The 21,608-nt window shown below is 49.0% G+C and overlaps 1 protein-coding gene across 1 annotated transcript; it reads left to right on the plus strand.

Moving 5' to 3' along the window:
• Nucleotides 1-226: 226 nt before the first annotated feature.
• Nucleotides 227-20,418, plus strand: Cdhr1 (cadherin related family member 1). Its single transcript, XM_050140722.1, has 17 exons — nt 227-412; nt 941-1,036; nt 1,931-2,076; nt 3,190-3,240; nt 4,442-4,531; nt 6,665-6,751; nt 7,956-8,072; nt 9,118-9,261; nt 9,651-9,733; nt 11,220-11,316; nt 13,170-13,373; nt 13,895-14,047; nt 15,199-15,363; nt 16,097-16,164; nt 16,707-16,935; nt 17,558-17,815; nt 18,330-20,418. The coding sequence occupies exons 1-17, from the start codon at nt 358-360 to the stop codon at nt 18,864-18,866; spliced, it is 2,580 nt and encodes an 859-aa protein (XP_049996679.1). The 5' UTR covers nt 227-357; the 3' UTR covers nt 18,867-20,418.
• Nucleotides 20,419-21,608: the final 1,190 nt, after the last annotated feature.

Consider the following 21,608-nt stretch of genomic DNA (forward strand, 5'->3'; position numbering starts at 1 on the left):
CAGGCAGGCACACAGTCCCTCTGCAAAGCTCCACCTCTGCACCTGCTGCTCCTGGGTTGCTAGGACACAGAGGGCGTGGTAAGAGGGAGGCAGTCTTGTTCCGCCCTCCCGCCCGCTGCTTCAAGTTGGTCCCCTTAATTGGTCTTATTAGTTGTCTGACCTGAGCCATCTAACTGTGCAGATCCCAGAGCGCGGGCATAGGCTTAGCGCTCTCGCACCACCCTCCCTGCCGCCGCTGCTGCCACCGCCACTGTCACCCACATCATCGCCTCTGCTCTCCTCCCGCGCCCAGGGCATGCTCCGAGGTCCAGCACCCGACCCCGGCAGTGGCCAGGCTCTCAACCAGTCTGCGGAGACATGAGGCGTGGCCTTCGGGCCGCCCTGGTTCTGGGGCTGCTGCACGTTTACCTGGGTGAGTGGCGAGGGCCCTGGAGGGTGGGGGTTGGCGCGTCCTGAGGAAACAGGGGTGCTGAGGCTGCACTGTCCAGTTGCAGACCTTGGGAAGAGAACAGCCTTCCAACTGGGAGACAGGGGGATGGGATACTCCCTGGGCACTTCTCCAGAGGCTTGAAGCCAGCATCCCCGGAGTCTGGGGTTCTGCTACTAGATATTTTGGCTCCTTTAAACTCGCGCTGGGAGGCTAGGGGACTGATCTGCTGGCTGCCCTGAACAAGGCAGAAAGTGTGACCTTGGCCCAGCACACAGAGCCTCTCTCTAAGCTCTTTGATGGGGTGGGATTGTCCTTCACCCTGATTCTATGTGCCTTAGGTAAAATGTGTCCCTGAAACACTTGAGCCTAGCCCAAGCATACCCTCACCAAGTACCCCAGGGAGGAATTCTGCAGGGAGACAGAATCTCTCTGTTTCATTAGCTGGACCCAGATAGGTGACTTTGCTGGTGTGAAGCTCTCTTGAGGTGTCTGTCTTCATTCTTTTTCTAGCCCAGGCCAACTTTGCCCCTCACTTCTTTGACAATGGGGTGGGCAGCACTAATGGAAACATGGCCCTGTTCAGCCTCCCAGAAGACACTCCTGTAGGTAAGAAAGTAGCCTTGGCCGCAGCCACCCCATGTCTCCAGAGTGAGTTTCCCCAGAGGGAAAAGAACTCCAGAATTCAAGGACAGGACTTGTGACTCCTTGCCCCATGGGTACTCTGTTTGTGTTCTGAATGCCCCAGGGTAATGACAAGGAAGGAGGTCATTGCTGCCACGGTAAACTAAACTGGACCCCTCCTGGAGACTGGGAAGAGGACCCAAAGATGGGGTGGGCTGACTCTCTTTGAAGCATAGTCGTGAGGAGCTTGCTGCTCTTTAGGGTGTGACCTTGAGCAAATATATTAACCTCCGCAAGCCTACTTAAAAACCACCCAAGAAGTAGAAAAAGTCAAGATCTCCTGAGTAAATTGGGAGCATGGGGACCTTGGGAGAGGGTTGAAGGGGAGGGGAGAAGCAGGGAGGAAAGCAGAGAAAAATGTAGAGCTCAATAAAATTTAAAAAAAAAAATACCACCCAAGAACTTCCAACCAAGAGGTGTGCAGAGTGGTGGGTAGAAGGAGACAGGAATGGTTACACCCTGTATTTTACCTTGTGAAGGTTTCCCTAGCTCTTGGGAAGATGACTCCTGATTCCAGGGATCCCCCTTCTCCAGTTTTAACTTCTTGGAGAGAATTCATTTCAGGTAGAAGAATAGTCTCTACCGTTAGCCTCCTCCTCCGCAGGCTGTACTACAGTACAGTAAAGCGGCTGATGATAATGTCTGATATCTTTGGAAAATAAAGAGAAAGAAGGAAGCAGCTAGCAGGGGCGAGGCCTTGGGGAGAGAGCAGTCCCCAAGGCACTGAATATTAACAGTGAAATCTCCAGCTCGGAGTATCCTCTACTTTCAGGAAAAGTTGGGTCCCAGGTTCCAGATATTCCTTTTGTCTCCTTCCAGGTTCTCATGTGTACACCCTAAATGGGACTGACCCCGAGGGAGGCCCTGTCTCCTACCACATCAGCTTCGACCCCAGCACCAGAAGTGTCTTTTCTGTCGATCCCAGTTTTGGAAACATCACCCTGGTGGAAGAGCTGGACAGAGAGGTACAAAGAGGTGTGGGAGAAAATAGAGGTTACCATTTGTTTAGCATTCAGAAACCTCTGTGCTGCTCTCTGTGGAAGATGGGGTGTGGGAGGGGGTAATCCCCATACTGCAGCTCTTCCCCATCCTGCTTCATATCAGCAAAGATTTCTTTATCCTTCCAGGGTAGGTAGTGGTGATCCTTCAGCAGCAGCTGCTGGCTTGCTTGTCTTTAAAGCATATTTTATTAACAAACAATCAAGATTGTGCTGTGAAGTTTCTGAAAGAGCCCCCCCCTCCAGTGGGTTTTTAAGCCTGGTCTTGAAGGAGCCCCTCAAACCCCAGGGACTTCCATACTCTAGGCTAGAAAGTGGCAGAGAGAGAGAGAGAGAGAGAGAGAGAGAGAGAGAGAGAGAGAGAGAGAGAGAGAGAGAGAGAGAGAGAGAGAGTCTGAGATTGAGACAGCCCTGATTCTGGGTACTTCTGAACCCTGGAATGATATAGCTTAAGTTTCCTTTCCCTCCACTTGCCTATATAACTCAGCCATGGCTGTGTTGCTACTGAGCTTTCTGGTTTCACAGCAAAACCCACCAACCACAGGTCAGCGGGAGGGGGGGCAGGGAGGGAGCTGGGGGAAGCGACAGAACTCAGCATGCTGATGAGGATTTTGTAGTGGAGGCAGATTGCTGCCAACACACTACCCTGTGCCCTGTATATATATATTTGGTAATCTCCTCGAGATCCCAGCAAGCCCTAGGGAACACTTGGGACACCATGAACACGGACCGTTGCCAAATCCTGGACTGTAGGTGTGGAGAGAAAAGGGAGGGGAGAAGAAAGGAGAAGTGGGCAAACCTCCTCTCTTGGGTACACCACACCAGGGTTGCTCCCATTCTCTAGCAGGACAACATCTTTTGGGGGACACAAGGAACCCTCTGGATCTAGGAGAACCCTGGATACACAAAGCCCTCCCAAATAAGATCTCACACCTGGTAGGTTGGAGCTTCATAAACCACGACGACCGCCTTGCTCAGCTCCCACCTCCCTAAAACAGCCCTCTCTGCTGGGGCTATAGCTTAGCACAGCCTCCAATCTAAGCTGCTCCCAGTTTGTCACTCAGTTCCTTTGCTTCACAGAAGGAAGATGAGATCGAAGCCATCATCAGCATTTCCGATGGCCTCAACCTGGTGAGTCAGCCTGCACGGGGCACCGGGACAGTGAAGGCCTGGCCAAAGTGCCCACATCTACGGGGACACAGTGAGGTCATGGGCGAATGAAGAGAAGGGATAAGCAGAGGTCAAGGCCTCTCAGCTTCGTTCCTCACGGGTCTCACCTACACCACGCATCTCCTCAGACCTGTCTACTCATTCCCCATCTGCCAGCTTCTGGCTCTTGGCCCCAGGGTGCCAGGTGTTCTCCCTCCCTTTTCCTCCACTCCCACAGCCTCTACCTTCTGCCAGCCACTTCAGTGTTGACATGCTTGTGACAGGCCCCAGGCGCTCTCTGACCCCCCAGTCTGTATTCAGAGTGCTGTCAAGACCTTCACTGGGAAACATAGATCTGGCCGCTCTCCAGTTGGGAGAGTGCTGACAGCTGGCCCTCACCTCCCTCAGGATGAAATCCAAGTGGCCCTGCAAAGCCTCTCCCTGTCAGGTGCCATCTGCCTCTCCCAATGCTTCTCCCCCACCCATCCTGCCAACCATGCAGCCAGACTCTCCTTCTGTGCTCTGAATTCCTTTTGTGTCTGTCTCCTCTTGGCTCTGCCCATTGATTCCAGCTTCCTGGCTCAATGCTTCTTCCCTCTGCTTCTTCCCTCTGGCAACCTCGCTGCAGGGTTGATACTTCTGGTCCCAGAGGTCCCCAGGTGTCCACCACCACAATTCAGGGTCCTTGAAGGGCCTCTGGCTGCTGTACTCAGCACAGAGGACACACTGGCAGAGGTCATAGACGTACTTCCTCAGGTGGTTCTATATTTGGGGCATTGGTCTCAGGACGTGCATATTACATTGCCATTCTAAATGGCATCTCTATAGGCTGATTTTTCCCCATAGTTAAGCCACTGCGGTCACTAAAAAAAAAAAAGCTCCATCAAATGTTCCTCTGTCTCTAGGGTGAAACGATGCACTTGTCATTAAGGGGTTGCTTAAAGATATTTGTTGCATGAATAAACAAAAGCAGGATGGAAAGGAAAGGAGGGGGAGGGAGGGAGGGAGGGAGGGAGGGAGGGAGAGAGAGAGAGAAACAGAGAGAGAGAGAGAGAGAGAGAGAGAGAGAGAGAGAGAGAGAGAGAGAGGTAGAAATATATATAGCTGGGGACGTTGGGGACATCTTTTTTTAATCTCCCAACAAGGTCTTCCTGCCCCAACTCCTGACTCTTCCACTCCTCAGGTGGCAGAGAAAGTTGTGATACTGGTGACAGATGCCAATGACGAGGCACCTAGGTTCATCCAGGAGCCCTACACTGTCCTGGTTCCAGAGGTGAGCAAGGGACCCCTAGGCAGCGACAAAGTTCCCACTTGGGCCCATGGCCTCATCCCAAAGCTACCCTCTGACCGATTCCTGCATGGAGTAACCTGTCCATTCCTCTCTACACCCGCTTGCCGCTTTTACTATAACTGAAAATGCCTGTGTATTAATGTTAAATGCATTTTAAAGCCATTCTTATGCCCCTACTTTGAGACTTAACTAAATTTTGCTGTATTTCCTTTTAATATTCTTACGTGTGGTTATAGGGTTTTTATTCTTTTTGTTTGATGTAATTGAGATTCTAAAAATATGCTCTCTTTATTTCGTTTCTTCATTTCATTACAACATAAGAATTTTGTTCCTTCCTTGTCAAGCTTAGGTCATTAGCATCATCGTAAAAGCTTCTATCAAGTGAACAGCCAGCATACACTGATGGAAGCCAAGAATCCCCTTATATTTGGATATTTAAGCTTTCCATTTCTATTGCCCAAGAAATATCCACCTTTAAGAAAACTTTTAAAACTATTCACTTGCTTATTGTATGTGACTGTGTGTGTGCCACATGCATACACAGGCCAGAAGAAGGGGTCACGTCTCCTGAAACTGGGGTTACAGATGGTTGTGAGATGCCGTGTTGGTGCTGGAAACAGCACCCAGATCCACCTCAAGAACAGCAAGTGCTCTAAACCACTGAGCTGTTTTTTCACCCGTACAGACATGTTTTCCCCTTTTAATTTTCTTTTTGTTGTTTGTTGTTTTGTTTTTCAAGACAGGTTTCTCTGTGCAGCCCTGGCTGTCTTGGAACTAGCTCTTGTAGACCAGGCTGATCTCAGACTCACAGAGATCCGCCTGCCTCTGACTCCTGAGTGCTAGGAATAAAGGCGTGCGCCTCCACTGCTGAGCTTCCCCCTTTAATTCTGATTCTATTCAAGCTGAGGGCGGTGACAATCCATATTTGTATTATTTGGGAGACAGGAGTGTAACTCAAACCAAAAGTTCTGGGTTTTTTGTTTTGTTTTGTTTTGTTTTGACAGCTTCGCTCTATAGAAAGGATGGCTTTGAATTCTGGTCCTCTGTCTCCACTTGAGATTCTTTTGTCTTCAGACTAGGGGTATAGTTCAGTGGTAGAAGACTTCCCAGAAATGCTTAGGGCTCTGAATTTGCCTCCTAATACAAAAAGAATCCTTAAGATAGAGTTAAAAAAAATTGAAGTTACTATACTGAGTTGCTCACATAAACTCTTTAAAATTTCATTATTTTTATGAACATAAGTGCTTTTCCTGAATGTATATCTGTGTACCACATGTGTGCAGTGCCCGAAGAGGGCAGAGTTACAGATGGTTGTGATCCCTATGTGAGTGCTGAGAATTGAACCAGGCGGTCCTGAATATGTCCGTGTTTATGAGCTGTGTCTTTGTTTGTAAATTAGGTATAAAGCAGGTATCACTCCTTTCTTACATTACCAAAGTACTTTCCTAAAGGATCACCTTGTTTGCCCTCTGCTCTGTGATGCAAGAGAGCAACTGTCTCCATCCTAATGTTTGCTAAGGGGCCACTCAGTTTAGTGAGTAAAGGTGTTTGCCAATAAGCTTCACCATCTGCGCTTGATCCCCAAAGCCCACAAGGTGAAGGAAAGAATCAATTGCAAGTTGTCCTCTGACCCACATACAGATGACTGTGGCATGTGTGCGAATGCATGCACACACACACACACACACACACACACACACACACACACACTTCTCGATAAACATGTCTTCTAAGTCCTTGGTGGAAGATGCTCCATTCTTGCAGTAAACTGTGTATATGTGTTCCCTGGTGATCCTGAATATGTCCATGTTTATGAGCTGTGTCTTTGTTTGTCAATTAGTATTTTATATTTAAATCTTTTAGCTCTTAGGGGCCTAGATTTTGCTTCTCCCTCTCCCCTTTCAGACGACCTCTCTCTTCTCGCTCTCCCCCTTCCCACCCTTGTCCTTGTGTCCACTCCCTCAGCTCCTCTCTGTCACTTGTTGGGTGCATCGTCACCACTCCTCGCCCCTGTCCAGTCACCCTGCCGACCTCTCTGTTCCATGACCCTCGTGCCTCTGCCTCCCCCACCGTCCTGTCATCAATACTGACCCTTCTCTGGGTGTGGTTCCTCAGAACACACCGGCTGGGAGCAGCATCTTTAAGGTCCACGCAGAGGACAAGGACACCGGCTCTGGAGGGAGTGTCACCTACTTCCTACAGGTAAGACAGAACATACACGGTGCAACCAGGGCCCTGAGACGGAGAGGACACCTCCCCACCCCCGGTGCCTGCCAGTGTCTCTGTTCTCAAGGGTATTCCACAGGGATGAAGACCAGAAGGAGACAGGAGACCTTTTCCCCAAATTGGCCCAGCTTGACTTCCTCAGAGTTGGGCCAGATCCTCTCTCTCATTAGGATTATGGGACCCTCAGTTCTCTACTTCCCCCACCCTTCTCCCTAAAGAATTTCTAGACACCTAGTACCCTCACAGCATGCAAGAAATTCCTTTAGAACTCAAACGGTCAAAAGGAATAAGAAATCAGGTACTCTGCCAACGAAGAGAGTCAGGGTGCCCCAGCCCTCGCGTCATCCCTCTATGCTCCACTGGCAAAGATGGGAGCCTCTGCCCTGGACCACTGCCTTCTCTTGGTCTCCCAGGAGACACTCTCCACCTCACATTGCTGCTGTTTTTGTAGCACATTCTATTCTTTCCAAATCTGGCCACCTAATCTCAGATTCTCAAGACAATATGTCATTGTGGCTTAAACTACTAGTTCTAGAGAAATCCTCTGAACTCATAAGAACTAGAGGTGAACACTTCTCCCACAAACAAACATACACTGGCATGTTCCTCCAACATGTTCCTTAAGTCTTCTACTGGGAATGAGAAACATTACTTATTCAACCATCATGAGGATTAAACATATGTAAAGCTAAGATTGCAGTATCTGGAACCTATTTCCTGACCTTCCCAACTGGAGGGGACTCTGAGGACCTTAGCAGAGGCAAGTGTTTTTAGAGCCTGTTTCTGGTCACTCACCATCTCCTATCAGACACTACTTATGACCACCACAGCCATTTTCACCTGGTGTGGTTTGAGGGTCCTCAGATCTCTCTCTTTCGCTATTAGACTTAAGTCCTAGCTTCAACCAAGTCAGAATACTCTGTGAATGTTTCTTCCTGCTACAAGCCAGCAGCTTTTGCTGGGAGGGAGAGCTGGGTTTGAATGAGGGTATAGAAAACCTGAACAAAAGTTTCCTTGATGGAAAACCCCGAGTTCAGACAGCAGGGGACTGGAACCTGCAATCTAAGCCTGGAAGCCAGGGTTTCTGGGATAAAGGTCAGTGATTCCTTCAATGGGCAATGTGAGAACTTCTGGCATGGCCTGGTTGTGCCCTGAGTTCAGCTGCTCCCCAACTTTACAGAACCTCCACTCCTCAAAGTTCACCATGGACCGCCACAGTGGTGTGCTGCGTCTCCAGGCTGGAGCCACACTGGACTATGAGAAGTCACGGGCTCATTTCATCACTGTGGTCGCCAAGGTAACAAAGGAGGATGTAGGGGGAACATCCAGTGGTAACTTCAGCCTCTGCTAGGTTGGAGCACAGTGAGGTTTTATTAAAGAGTGGGTATTTTCCAGAACAAGAGACACAGGCAAAGGGGATAGGGGGCAGCTGCTTGGAAACTCTTCTGCCTGAACACATTTTCTGGGGAGGCTGGTGTCACTAGGCTGGAGGGACCACATCTCCTTCTAGGGAGTGTCATCTGACACCCTAGACACTTAGAAGTTAGTCCCTTCATAGAGGAGGAAGCCATGACACAGAGATTTGTGTTCCTCTCACAACCTCCATTGTCTCTGTCTCACTAGCCAGAATGACGCATGCTACTTTCCTCCTTGCTGGGTGACCAGCTATCTCCTCTCTGAACTCAGTGTCCTCAAGTGCCCATTTCTGAAGCTTTATGAAATTTCTCCTGTCAGTTTATGAAGCACAGGGTGGGAAGCTGGGAACCAGCAGGCACTCAGCCAAACCTCTTGCCCCAAGGAGAAGGAAAATAAGCTGCCACATTAGGCCTATTGGTTACTTTCACAGGATGGCAGGATCGCAGGATACTCCCCTTTCAGATTACTGCTTGACTGTAGGCCGCCCTACAGCCTGTGCTGGGAGGCTAGGTACCACCCTACCTGCTCAGTTGTATTCCTGGGACTCCACGGCCGCCAGCATAGGCTGGACATATGGAAGGTTCTTGGGAGTTGCAAGAGGCTTGGTTTCCAGCTAGGGGTAGAATTTAGGTCTGACTCCTCCCCCTCTGGCACTAATCACACCTAATGGACCTGGAGAGTTAATTAATTCTATATCCAAAGAAAGCTGTCAGACACCTGACTTAAAGGTTCCGTGTGTCATTTCTTTGGCATGCCCAATACCACGGAAAAATGAGAATGGGTTCCAGAGACCCAAGAACAAATAGACACCGGAAGGGGCCAGCTGGCTTCACAGCCAGGAGGTGGCAGGAATTTATTCAAGTGGAGCCTGTCACCTTGAAGCCAGCTTGTCTTCACCTTCCTTCTCTGACCCCATTCCTCCCCAGGATGGTGGCGGCAGGCTTCGAGGGGCTGATGTGGTCTTCTCAGCCACCACCACAGTCACCATCAACGTGGAAGATGTTCAGGACACGGCACCCATTTTCGTGGGTACACCTTACTATGGCTATGTTTACGAGGACACCCTTCCAGTGAGTGACTGACTGCATTGCCTACCTGGCATCCGTTGTGTGACTCCCTGGGACAACCCTGAGGGTGGCTGGATTCACCACACACTAGTCAGTCTCCCCAGTAGAAGGCTGGTTAGAAGTTAATTAGGAGGTCAAGAGTTTCTGGAAAGTCACACCTTGCTCTTGGGGCTAGGGAGTGGTAAAATTCACACAGGTGGTCCCTTCAGCCTTGGGAGGCCAGGTGCAGAGAGCCCTGCACAGGTTCCAGTGAGGTCACCTTCTTGTGCCACCCAAAGCCCAACTATTTTTCTGAGTGGGAGTATATCTCCTGTCCATGATGGGGCACAGTGTTGGGTTAGGGGAGACGCCTTCATCACCCCAGCCTCAGACAACGGCTCCTGTTCTCCAAGGGCTCGGAAGTGCTGACCGTGGTTGCCATCGATGGAGACCGAGGCAAGCCCAACCGCATACTCTACAGGCTCTTGAACGGTAAGTGAGGGTTACTCTCTGACACATTTCCGGTTCTGTGAAACTGGATCCTGGTTTCCTCACCTATGGGACCAGGATGACAAGAAGGTGGGGATAGTTTCCTCAAATGACAACTTTGCTCTATCCTTGCTTGTCATGACACCCAGTGAGAGAGAACACCGCAGAATCCTGAGAGAGACGTATACTCTTTTTGCCCTGGACATGGCCACCAATGGCATGAGTAGCAACATTTCATACACATTCAGAATTTCTGTGTTTCGTTCTCAATCTTTCCCTTTTCTGATTGACTGGGACAGATAATTGAACAAATTAGATACAACGGTGTTGTGGCTTTTCTGAAGTACTAGGCCTGTGTGTAGAAAACAGAGGTTCAGAAGGGCGGTTAAGTATCAACTACTGATTATTGATTTTAATCTAAGTTAGATTACTCTAGTACATTCTCCCTATCACAACTGAACAGGAGCCAAGCAGACCAGCATGCCTGGAGCCTGAGCCTAGCCGCGCTTACATCTGCCATGTGCCACCCTTCCCCTGAGACATGCTGGTATACGGCCGCCTTCCAGTTCAAATAAAATCGTGCCATGACCACCAAGAAATCACCTGTGTATGGGCTCCCTTTCCGGGTGTCTTCCCTTCCCCACCCCCTCTGAAACCAGCCCCCAGTTACAGTACACTCATCCCACGCCCCTCCTCATCTCTCCTTCTTACCCTCCATCTCATAGGCCTTCTTCAAGTTCCTGTCTGGGTTCCTCTTCCTCCCTTTCATCCCCCTTCATCCTCCTTTCTTATCTCTTGTTCCCTTTTTGCTTACACACACACACACACACACACTTTCATGTGTAAGAAAAGGCACGTGGGATGGATGTTGAGAGCGGGACAAAAGTTCAAGTCCAGATCTCTACTGGCTAAGGGACCTTAGGCAAGTTACTTAGCCCCTCTGAGACTCAGTTTCCTCATTGGCAAGACACAGAGAGGTGACAATATTACATTCTATGAGGAGCTCTCCATGTGGTACAGTTACACAATGGAGTACTACACAGAAGAAGAAATAACGACATCCTGAATTTTGCAGGAAAATGGATGGAGCTAGAAAACATTATTTTGAGTGAGGTAAGCCAGACACAGAAAGACAATTATCACATGTACTCAATCATAGGTGGTTTTTAAACATAAAGCAAAGAAAACCATCCTACAAACCACAATCCCAGAGAACTTAGACAACAGTGAGGACCCTAAGAGAGACATACATAGAGCTAATCTACATGGGAAGTAGAAAAAGACAAGAACTCCTGAGTAAATTTGGAGCATGGGGACCTTGGGGGAGGGCTGAAGGGGGGGAGGGAAAAGGCAGGAAGGAGAGCAGAGAAAAATATAGAGCTCAATAAAAATCAATAATAATTAAAAAAAAAGAATATGTGGCATGATTCCCATGCTATGCTACCTCCTGTGACCTTGTGCTAAGCTGCAGGACATTTTTCTCTGACAGAGAGTAATGGAGTCTTTGCAGTTAACGAGACATCTGGAGCCATCTCCGTCCTTCAGAGCCCCGCGCAGCTCCGGAGAGAGGTGTATGAGCTTCACGTCCAGGTGACACCCCGCTTGCTTGGCTTATCCCACCCACTATCCAGTCCTGGAGAGCTACGGAAGTGACAAGACCCAAGGGTTCCGTCCGGGGAGAAAGGCTCTGTCCAGGGAGGGACTGAAAGGTTACTCCAAGCAGCACCTGCATCAGGTGGCAGCAAACGCTTGCAAAGAGAAGCGTGAGATCACAAGCAGAGTTCCTGAGAATGCAGAGGGGGTATCACCAGCTTGACCCTGGACTCGATACAAATAGAGAAAGCCAGAAGTGTTCCAAGTAGCAGCGAGCTAGCAGCATGCACACATACATTCCTTTTGCTCTTGACTGTGGGTGTGGCATGACCAGCTAGCTGCCTCAAGCCCCCGCTTTTCTAACTTCCCAGCAGTGATTAACTGTACCTGGAACGGGGAGCAGGAATAAACAAACCCCTTTCTCTCCTAAGATGCGTTAAGTCAGGGTGTTCTGTGATAGCAACTGAAAGAAAACTAAGATAGGCATGGAGGGAATGAGCTATTCCCCCAGAGGAAGGCTGCTACAGGAAGGGAGCTGTGGGCAACGCCCACAACTGCAGAGCTTCTGAGGCTGAGGGTGAGGAGGCTGTGGGGAGCAGGTGGAGGAAACAGCAGGGGCTGCAGAAGTCAGCGGGAACCTGCCAAGGACTGACTCACAGAACCAAGGGAGCTGAGCCTCTGACGCTGAGATGGTAGTGCCAGCTGCAGTGTGGAAGTTTCTGCGAAAACTCCAAATGAGGATGGGTGAGAATTGAGTGGGATAGGAAAGAGAGACAGCGGGCAGAGGCTTCTGGGAAGGAGAAGGCCTACAGAGAGGTGTGGAATGGGGTCTGGGAGGGTCATTTTAGGGCAGCGGTTCTCACCTTGTAGGTCACGACCCCAAAGGCCATCAGAAAACACGGATGTTTATGTTACAGTTCGTAACAGGAGCAAAATTGCAGTTCTAGAGTAGAAATGAAAATAATTTTGTGCTTGGGGCGGAGTGGGATGAGAGTCACCACAACATGGGGAGCTGTAAGAAAGGGCTGTAGCACTGGGAAGGTGGAGAATCACTGATCTAGAGCACCTTTTTAAAAGTAGAACATTCTTAGCCTGGTGGTAATGGTGCACGCCTTTAATCCCAGCACTCAGGAGGCAGAGGCAGACATATTTCTGTGAGTTCGAGGCCAGCCTGGTCTACAAGGGCTAGTTCCAGGCTCCAAAACTACAGAAAAATCCTGTCTTAAAAAACCAAGGGGGAAAAAAAAAAAAAAGAAGAAACACTGGAAGGAGGCCCTGGAAAAGGGATATTTGTTACAAGTTTTGTGGGGTGCCTATGAACACTCAGTCTTGGCTCTACAGCCTGTATTATTAGTTAGCTAATGCTTCAGGAGAAATTACCCCAAAGTTAGTGGCCTAAAACAATATACAGGAGTAAGGAGCCCAGGTTCAGCTTGGCTGAATCTTGAACTTCAAGGTCATTCACGTAGCTGCCATCAGAGATAGTTAAGGCTGGGATCTCCCTTGGAGGCTTGACTGGGGAAGGACTGGCTTTACGACTCACTTGGTTTTTGGTATAACTCAGTTGCTTGCTGGTTGTTGCCAATGGGTTACCTACAGTTAACTCCTTATCCCATAGCCTCTCCAGCATTGCTGCCTGCTTCATGAAAGCCTTGGGAAAGAGAAGCTCTGAAGGAAAAGTGGATTATAATCTCTAATAACTTAACCATGCCGCCAGTCAAAAGCAAGTTGTCAGGTCAGGTCACACTTTAAGAGAGGAATTACAAGGGTACGAACATCAGGAGTAAAAATTACTAGGGCCAGCAGCAGTGTGCCTGCCACACAGCCATAGCCATCTGCTACCATCCTAGGTGACAGAAGTCAACTCTCCAGGAAGCCCAGGTGCTCAGGCCACGGTCCCAGTCACCATCAGGATTGTGGACCTCAACAACCACCCCCCAACCTTCTATGGAGAAAGTGGACCCCAGAACAAGTTTGAACTGTCCATGTACGAGCACCCACCTCAGGGGGAAATCCTCCGTGGACTCAAGATCACTGTCAACGACTCTGACCAGGTGCGTGGCCATAGCCTTAAAATTGACTGGGTCTGTACCAGTGCTCAGTTTCAGAGAGAGGGTCCAGAGAAGTCACAAAATGAATAACACAAGATGGTGCAGCTAAGAGGTAGCGGAGGGATGGTAGCCAATCCCATGCTATTTGCTTAGACATTAATAATCAGCTACAAAGTAGAAGGCAGGTGAAGAAAAGGTCCTCTGCCTCTGACCTTCCAATTGCACATCACTAAATGTCTTTGCTCCTCCAGTGCTCAGCATAGTACCGGGCAGATGGTTATGAGATACCTTGTGGTTGCTGAGAATTGAACTCAGGATCTCTGAAAGAGCAGCCAGTGCTCTTAATGGCTGATTCATCTCTCCAGTACCAACTAATTTTGATTCTTAATCAACTCCCCATTTGTAGAGAAAGAGTACTCACTGCTTAGGGCTAAAGGGATGTAAGGACTCCCCACCTAGCACACACATATATATTTCTGTTCTTATTTATCTTCTATTTCCTCTCTCTAAATTCTGTTGCCCAGGGAGCTAATGCCAAATTCAACCTACGGCTGGTGGGACCTGGAGGCATCTTCCGAGTGGTGCCACAGACAGTACTGAATGAAGCCCAAGTTACCATCATAGTAGAGAACTCAGCCGCCATTGACTTTGAAAAGTCTAAGTTGTTAACCTTTAAGGTAGGTGATGGCATTGCACTGCTCTAGGACTGGAGAGATGGCTCAGCGGTTAAGAGCACTGCCTGCTCTTCTAAAGGTTCTGAGTTCAATTCCCAGCAACCACATGGTGGCTCACAACCATCTGTAATATGATCTGGTTGCTCTCTTGAGGAAGGGACCTGGTCAGTCATCCTCATCAACTTAGACCATGAAACCTGATATGGACAAGTTTAATAAGAACCCTCATAGATGGGCTGCCAATGCATGCTTCAGCATTGTCAGGGCATAAATTATGGGGGCAGAGATGGGAAGATAGGGATGGAAGTAGGCTAGCTTCCACTTCCAGATTCAGTGTGGGAGGACCATTGTCAATCCCAGTCCTGGATGGTTCTATTTTTTTTCCCCAGAGTTTCTGCCCATCCTGTGGGCATGTGAACAATAGGAGGTAGGTTGGGGGTGGGGATGGTACCTCCCCCCCCACAGCTTCTACAAAGTTCTTATAGCTCATCCTTACTGAGCTGTCAGCTTCTAAACCACCACGTAAGGGCTGGGGAGTCAAGGGCACGCTACCAGTATAGTTGGCTGTGTTAATAGATGGAGAAAGAGAAACTGTGTGATTCTCATGTGCCTCTGACATTTGTCATCTTCCAGTAACAACCCTAACAGAAGTGAGGAAATACATTTTTTGATGTCATTTATAATTATGTAACACTATGAATCCATATAAACAATGCCTGCCATATATTAACATGTGAATAATATATGAATGAAAAGGTACTTCATTAAGAGTACAACAATAATAGCAATTCCAGACCCGGGCACAACGGGAGTGATAGGATCACTAACATTGCAGACTCACCGGCGAGGGATGATGAGGGAATGTGAAGATGGCAGCAGGGATGGCCCACTAGGAGTCAGAGTAAGAATGAAGTACACATTGGGTGTGATGGTACACGCCCATGTTCTTAGCACTCGGGAGGCTGAGGAAGAAAGACTGGCAGTTACCGCTGGAGTTTGTAGTAAGACCCTGACTCCAAAAAAAAAAAAAAACGCAGCACAACAGCAAAGATGGAGAGATGAGCACATGACTAGTTCTGGGGGGATGGGTGGCACTGGGCCCTCAGTGGAATCACTGCTATCCCTGACAAGTGTGTTTCTCGATCTTTCTCCAGCTCCTGGCCATTGAAGTGAATACCCCAGAGAAGTTCAGTTCCACCGCAGACATTGTGATCCAGCTTCTGGACACCAATGATAATGTCCCCAAGTTCACCTCTCACTACTACATTGCCAGGATCCCAGAGAATGCCCCAGGGGGCTCCAATGTGGTGGCTGTCACAGTAGGTTGGGGACTGGTTCATAAGACCAACAGTCATTATCTGTGATCTGTTTATTTGTTTCATTTTTTTCAAGTCAGGGTTTCTTTGTGGAGCCTTGATTGTCCTGAAACTAGCCCTGTAGTCTAGGCTGGTCTCAAACTCGGAGAGATCCACCTGCCTCTGCTCCTGAGTGCTGGGATTAAAGATGTGCACTACCACCGCCTGCCCAACTGTTAGCTGTGACCTTGAACAAGGTTGTTGCCCTCTGTGTGTCTCTGATTCTTCACCTAATGATAATCTGTGTCTTCCCTCACTGTTATGTAGCCGGGGCCAGATGAGGAAAGGGTCTTGTGATATGGCAGAAGGCACAGACTCTTACAGTCTGTTGATTAAGGAGTATCTCCTTACCTTTGCCATGTGTTGTAGAAGCAAACACCAGGCCACTTCCTGCTAATGATAATGGTGATACATGTGCAAGCCCCAAGCACAGGGCCTGCAGCCCGTTCCCATCTTCCCCTTGTTTATGAAAGAAAAAGTATCTTCCAGACATAAACCTTTTTGGTTTGTTGACATTTGACACCTCCCTGAAGAAAACCAGGACACAGGGCAACTCCCTCCCCAGCTAGACACACCCCAGGCTCTGCCAGCTTTCCATTGCAAGCTGCCTTCAGCTACAGGAACTACTTACTGCCTGTCTCACCATAGTGTTGCTGCCATTCGGAGCTTTCTTTTTTTTTTTTTTTTTTTTTTTTAGGCTGTGGATCCAGATACAGGACCATGGGGCAAAGTTCATTACTCCATCTACGGGACCGGGTCAGACCTGTAAGTAGATCCAAAACACCAGACAAAGCAGTTTGCAAGGATCCTCTGCTTAAGCAGGAGGGACCAGTAAAAGGAAAAGAGCCAGGTTAGGGATGTGAGCATCCCAGGGTACAAGGTAGAGAGGGGCGAGGAATGGAAGGACGCCGTGGAGAGCCTGAGGTAGAGATAAGGGACCATTAGTGAGGTGCCTGAAAAAGAAGAAGGCTGCAGCCATAGCCTGGAGCATAGGTAGTGACTTCAGAAGGCAGATGAACAGGGACAGGACAGGGTGAGGGTAGGGTGACAGACTGTGGTAAGGAGAATAGGCAGCAGTGTGGACTGCCTGTCAACGACTGGATCTGAGTCCTAGAGTCAGATCATAAGGGGCAGGAGCTGGTGGGATGCTTGGGGAAGCTGCCCAATATCTCACTGAAGACATTTAGATGCATCTTATTGCTGCAGTGTGTGTGTGTGTGTGTGTGTGTGTGTGTGTGTGTGTAGACATGAGCAGGCATGTACACGTGTACATGAGCATCTGTGCTTCTGTTTTCTGTGCCTGGCAGATTCTTGATTCATCCATCAACGGGGCTTATCTACACTCAGCCCTGGGCCAGCCTGGATGCCGAGGGCACGTCGCGGTACAACTTTTACGTGAAGGCTGAAGACATGGACGGGAGGTACAGCCTGGCAGAGGTGTTTGTCACTCTGCTGGACGTCAATGACCACTACCCTCAGTTTGTGCAGAGCATCCAGGAGAAGACGATGGTGCTGGGAACCTCAGTGAAAATTGAGGTGGGTTTCAGAGGCAGCTGAGCACCCTGACTGGGCCATAAGCGTTGAAGTTAGATTAAATGTGTCCTGCTAAGGGCACTGGGCTGCATGGCACTATACAAAGCTTCCTGTCCACCCCGACTAGAAAATGTGCCTAGGAAGGAAAATATCACCAATGAAGCACCCGAGGCTCAGAGGGCTTGAGTTCTGTGCTTGCCTGAATTTATGTCACTGACCTGCGTACCTTCAAAGCAAGCTTTTCCCACAGTACACTGTCTTTGTAATGCAGAAAAGACATGCATTCTGAATCCTGACAGACACGCTCTGAATACCAGACACTCCCCTTCCATCGTGGACCAGTCACTTGGCATCCAAGCTTTCATCTTTGCATGTAGAGTAAGGCATCCCCAACAAGCACCCCATAGACGTAGTCTGGGAATGGAGTTATATAACACCTACATAGACCTAACATAGACCAAGGCTCAGAGTAGCACATAAACTGTCCTTCCCCAACTCTGTTCTGATCCAAATAGGATTAGAATTTTTTCCCATCAACTCAGAAAGCTCCCCCCCCCCCATCCTTATATACTGTTTTAGCCAAAGAATATCTTCCCCAAGTGATCCTCCCGCCCCCTCTGCCCAGGCTACGGACAAGGATGCAGAGGAGCCAAACAACTTGGTCGACTACTCCATCACCCGTGCAGAGCCAGCCAATGTGTTTGACATTGATGCTCACACGGGAGAGATCTGGCTCAAGAATTCCATCCGCTCCTTGGAGGCTCTCCACAACATCACACCCAGCGGGGACTACTCGTGGTCCCTACAGGTGCAGGCCAAGGACCGAGGCTCCCCGTCTTTCAGCACAACAGCCTTACTCAAGATCGACATTACAGACACAGAGGTGAGCACAATGCTGTGGTGGGGGGTGGGGGTGGGGGAAGGGGGCCGAGAGCAACTTGTGCCGAAGATGCAAAGGACTTTCTGTGAAATCAAACCCAGAGGCTAGGGAATCAAATTGAAATTCTAGCTTCAGTATTAATTAGTGATGTAACTCTAGGCTATCTAAACCTCCATTATGTTTTCTGTGTTAGAAGGTAAAAGCAAAAGTATTATGTGGAGTTTAGTGTCTGGCAGGAATCCATCAAATACAAGGTTCCTGGTTCATTTTGGTTTATGGTTTTTCCTGTGACCAAAGATAAGCACTATTTTGTTAGTCCAAGGGAAGACTCCAGGGAAGCAGGAGGTAGGAGTCTGCAGGAGGCTACAATGGTCTAGGTCTCTCTCACTTGGTTTTGCCCGAGGGATGCCTTGGGGCGGGATGTTTAAACTTGTCAGGCTCAGAGAAGCTCTCACAGCCGCTGTCCTCCAGGGAAGAGGAGTAAGTAGTTAACATAGGGCACGACGTTCTCTTTCAGACGCTCTCCCGAGGTTCCATGGCTGCCTTCCTCATACAGACCAAGGACAACCCCATGAAGGCTGTAGGTGTGTTGGCTGGCGTCATGACTATTGTTGTAGCCATAACCGTCCTCATCTCCACCGCCACCTTCTGGCGTAACAAGAAGTCCAACAAGGTCCTGCCTGTGAGGCGTGTGCTCCGTAGAAGGCCCAGCCCTGCACCCCACAAAGTTCGCATAGAGTGGCTCAAATTCAGGAGGGCCAAGACTGCTACCAAATTCATACTCAAAGAGGAGCCTCCCAGTGAGAACTGCCATACCAGCAGGGCAGAAACCACAGTGCCCCCCAGAGCTCCAGCTCTCCCGCCACCCCCCAAAATGGTATCCAGTACAGTGGCCCAACGGACGGTGCCTACTGTCTCTGGATCCCTTGCCTCACAGCCACTCCAACAGTTACCCAACCACAAGCACTTAGGAGGCCCAGTTCAGTCCTCTCTGGTCTCTGAGCTCAAGCAAAAGTTTGAGAAGAAGAGTCTTGACAACAAGGCTTACTTCTAGAATGTCCCCTGATTCTTCTCTTTCTGTCCTCCTGTACTGACTCTCAAGGTCACCTCTGTTTTGTACAATGTTGCCACCCTGTATATGGGGCTCTGCAAAGGGCTTTGGGCAAAAGATTCCTCTGCCAGGTTGCAGTTGGCAAATACAGGCCCACTACCCAAGTCCTTGGCACAGCTACAATGCTCCCTATTCTTCAGAGAATAGAAATCCACAAGGAATCAAGTCTGTGTGGTTCTACTCACCAAGCCTAGACCCCACAGTCACTGAAGACCTTCAGGGACCTTGCCATCCTTAGTTGAGAAGTAGGGCCCAGACCATGGGTGGCAAGACTGGCAAGAATCTAGATCTTGAAGCTTCAGTTAATAATAGCAAGTTAATGGAGGTTTGTTCTCAGCTAAACTGAAAATCAGTGAGCTTTGTGGGCTATAGGAAAGGGCCCTGAAGCTCTGAAAACCCATGTTAACTATAAGATTCTATGCCCAAAGCCAGGGGACAATAGAACTGGCATCTGGAAAAGACTGTGCTCCAGACATGTATGTGTAAGGTGATCTCTCCCAAGAGTGGATACAGATGTCTCCAGCCTAGCTTGAAGAGACAGGGCACGGTGGTAGGTGGATATCAGGCCTGAGCCCAGTTTTGCTTCAGCTCTTCTCAAATGACATGACCTTAGAGACATTGTTTAAACTCTAGTTGTCTTCTTCCTTGTCTGAAAAATGAAGCAAGCAACCCCTAAGAAAACAGTGACTTGGAGGCTTTAACCAAGTGCAGAGCAACAGGATTGCAAAGTATTTGTCCTAGGCCAGCTCTCTGGCCACACTTCATCCAGAAAGTATTAGCACCTTCAGTGACGCCACCTAGTGTCCCCAAGAAAGACTATGCTGTAATTGGGGAGAGCCACTGCCCTAGACAGTTGTGGCCTGATAATGACTTTCCCTGGACTCACAACTTTCCTCCCACCAATGTCAATACCCCGCACACCATGTCCCTCACAAAGAACCAGTCAGGCGGTAATACAAGTCTCCCAGAGTGATTGGCTCTATGCACATGGTGGATCAGTAGCAGGAATCTAGTCTGCGAGCTCCATGTCCACGCCGTTTTTCTCTAGCTGGGACACACCTTGTTAGCATGTGATAATCTTGCAGGAGAGAAACCTTGCACTTTGCCATGGTTAATACATAGGAGTTCTGTTTTCCTTTGATGAAACTCTTCAAGGAAATCTAGATACGTACATTATTCAAGGCCCTCCAGGATTCCGTGCTTTCTGATCTGATCAGATTGTATGAACATGTGCTTCGCTTGATGCCCCAGTCTGTGTTTTGAGGTGTTACACAGATGTGCTAGCATGCAGAGTCCTCATCTGGAGGTCTACAGTCATTAGCTCACACAGTATTGAGGGATGAACCCTGGCCGTCCATCTGGACACCAAGAGTGCCACCCAGAAGGCACTATCTAGCTCAAGTCCCGTCTTGAAGGCACTGTCTAACCCATGGTTCAGGAAAGTGCTGGCCTGGACCATGTTTGCATCACAGGGAGTTCAACATCCTATGATATGCATGCAGTCAAACTCTTTTGTAAACGCTAAATAAAACCTTCATTCAAAGGATAAACTGACCTCCTGGCCCTCTTTTATTGATGTTTACTGACCTGTGGGGACCAATATCCCTGACTCATAGCTCGTTCAGTGATGATGCCATTCATGACCTCCTTTCTCACGCTGAGAGACATGGCGGCATTTTGCCTAAATTGTCTGCCTACATCTTAATTACAAGACCTTGTCTTGCCCTGGATGTAAATTCTGCATTGCTCAATCTGGAAGGGTCCAATCAGCATGGCTTCGAGGAAGAAATAGGTCGGAAGCACAGTCTAGTGATCCCGAAAGCAGTCCAGTGGGAGCAGGATTGGCAAGGCCCTGGTGTGGGTCTGACGCCAGGAAAGCAGTTCATCTCTGGGGATGAGGGGCCTGGACCGGAAGTCATGTTCAGCACTGCGGTCCTTAGGAGGAGGGTGGGTTTGTGGACAGTCTTGGAAATGATCACAGAAGGGGGAAAGGGACTAGTAGTCAACAGGAGACTACTGGGAGAGGAGAGGATAGAGCCAAACAAGACCAGCAAATGTGGTTGGCACTGAAGGGGACACTGTCAGTGGGGCGAGGCCCACAGCATGAGAAAAGGGCAAGCTGGAGGGCAGCCTACTGTAGCACACTGAGATCGGCCTTGACCTACAGTCTGGCCTGACGATATGTTTCCAAGTCAGTAAGTAGGAAGGAGACAGAAAAAGCAACTGGGAATGCCATCCTCTTTCCGAAACCTACAAATGGAATATTAATCTCATGCCCAATCAGTAGGGGTGATTCTAAGTGATCTGAAGTCATTTTTCCATCCCTGTAAGCAGGGATTCATACATATAACTGTGTATGTAGATACACTGGGGGGGGGCGGGGTTACCCATGCACATGAGGAGGTCAGAGGTCTCTCTCAGATGTCTCCTTCAAATACTCTCCACCTTATTTATTGACACAGGGTCTCTCACTTTACCTGAAGCTTGCCCACTCTGCTGGACTAGCTGGCCTGCACTTATCTAGTGCTTACTCTAGTGATCCGCACTTATCTGGGATTACAAGTACGCTCCTTAATGCCTGCCCGATTTTTTAAAATGTGATCCTGGGGCTCAAATTCGGGTCTTCATAAAGTGCATAGCAAGCCCTTTGCTGACTGAGCCACCTTCCCAGCCGTCTAAGCTCAG

This window comes from Alexandromys fortis, unplaced genomic scaffold, assembly GCF_014885135.2.
Source record: "Alexandromys fortis isolate MF-2015 unplaced genomic scaffold, M_Fortis_MF-2015_v1.1 scaffold_46, whole genome shotgun sequence".
In the NCBI taxonomy this organism is placed as follows: Eukaryota; Metazoa; Chordata; class Mammalia; order Rodentia; family Cricetidae; genus Alexandromys; species Alexandromys fortis.

Bases quoted from the DNA above. Each gene is read 5' to 3' on its own strand.
- Cdhr1 (XM_050140722.1), top strand. From the start codon at position 358: ATGAGGCGTGGCCTTCGGGCCGCCCTGGTTCTGGGGCTGCTGCACGTT. The intron at 413-940 runs GTGAGTGGCGAG...TTCTTTTTCTAG, and splicing joins GCTGCTGCACGTTTACCTGG to CCCAGGCCAACTTTGCCCCT. The intron at 9,734-11,219 runs GTGAGGGTTACT...TCTGACAGAGAG, and splicing joins TACAGGCTCTTGAACGGTAA to TAATGGAGTCTTTGCAGTTA.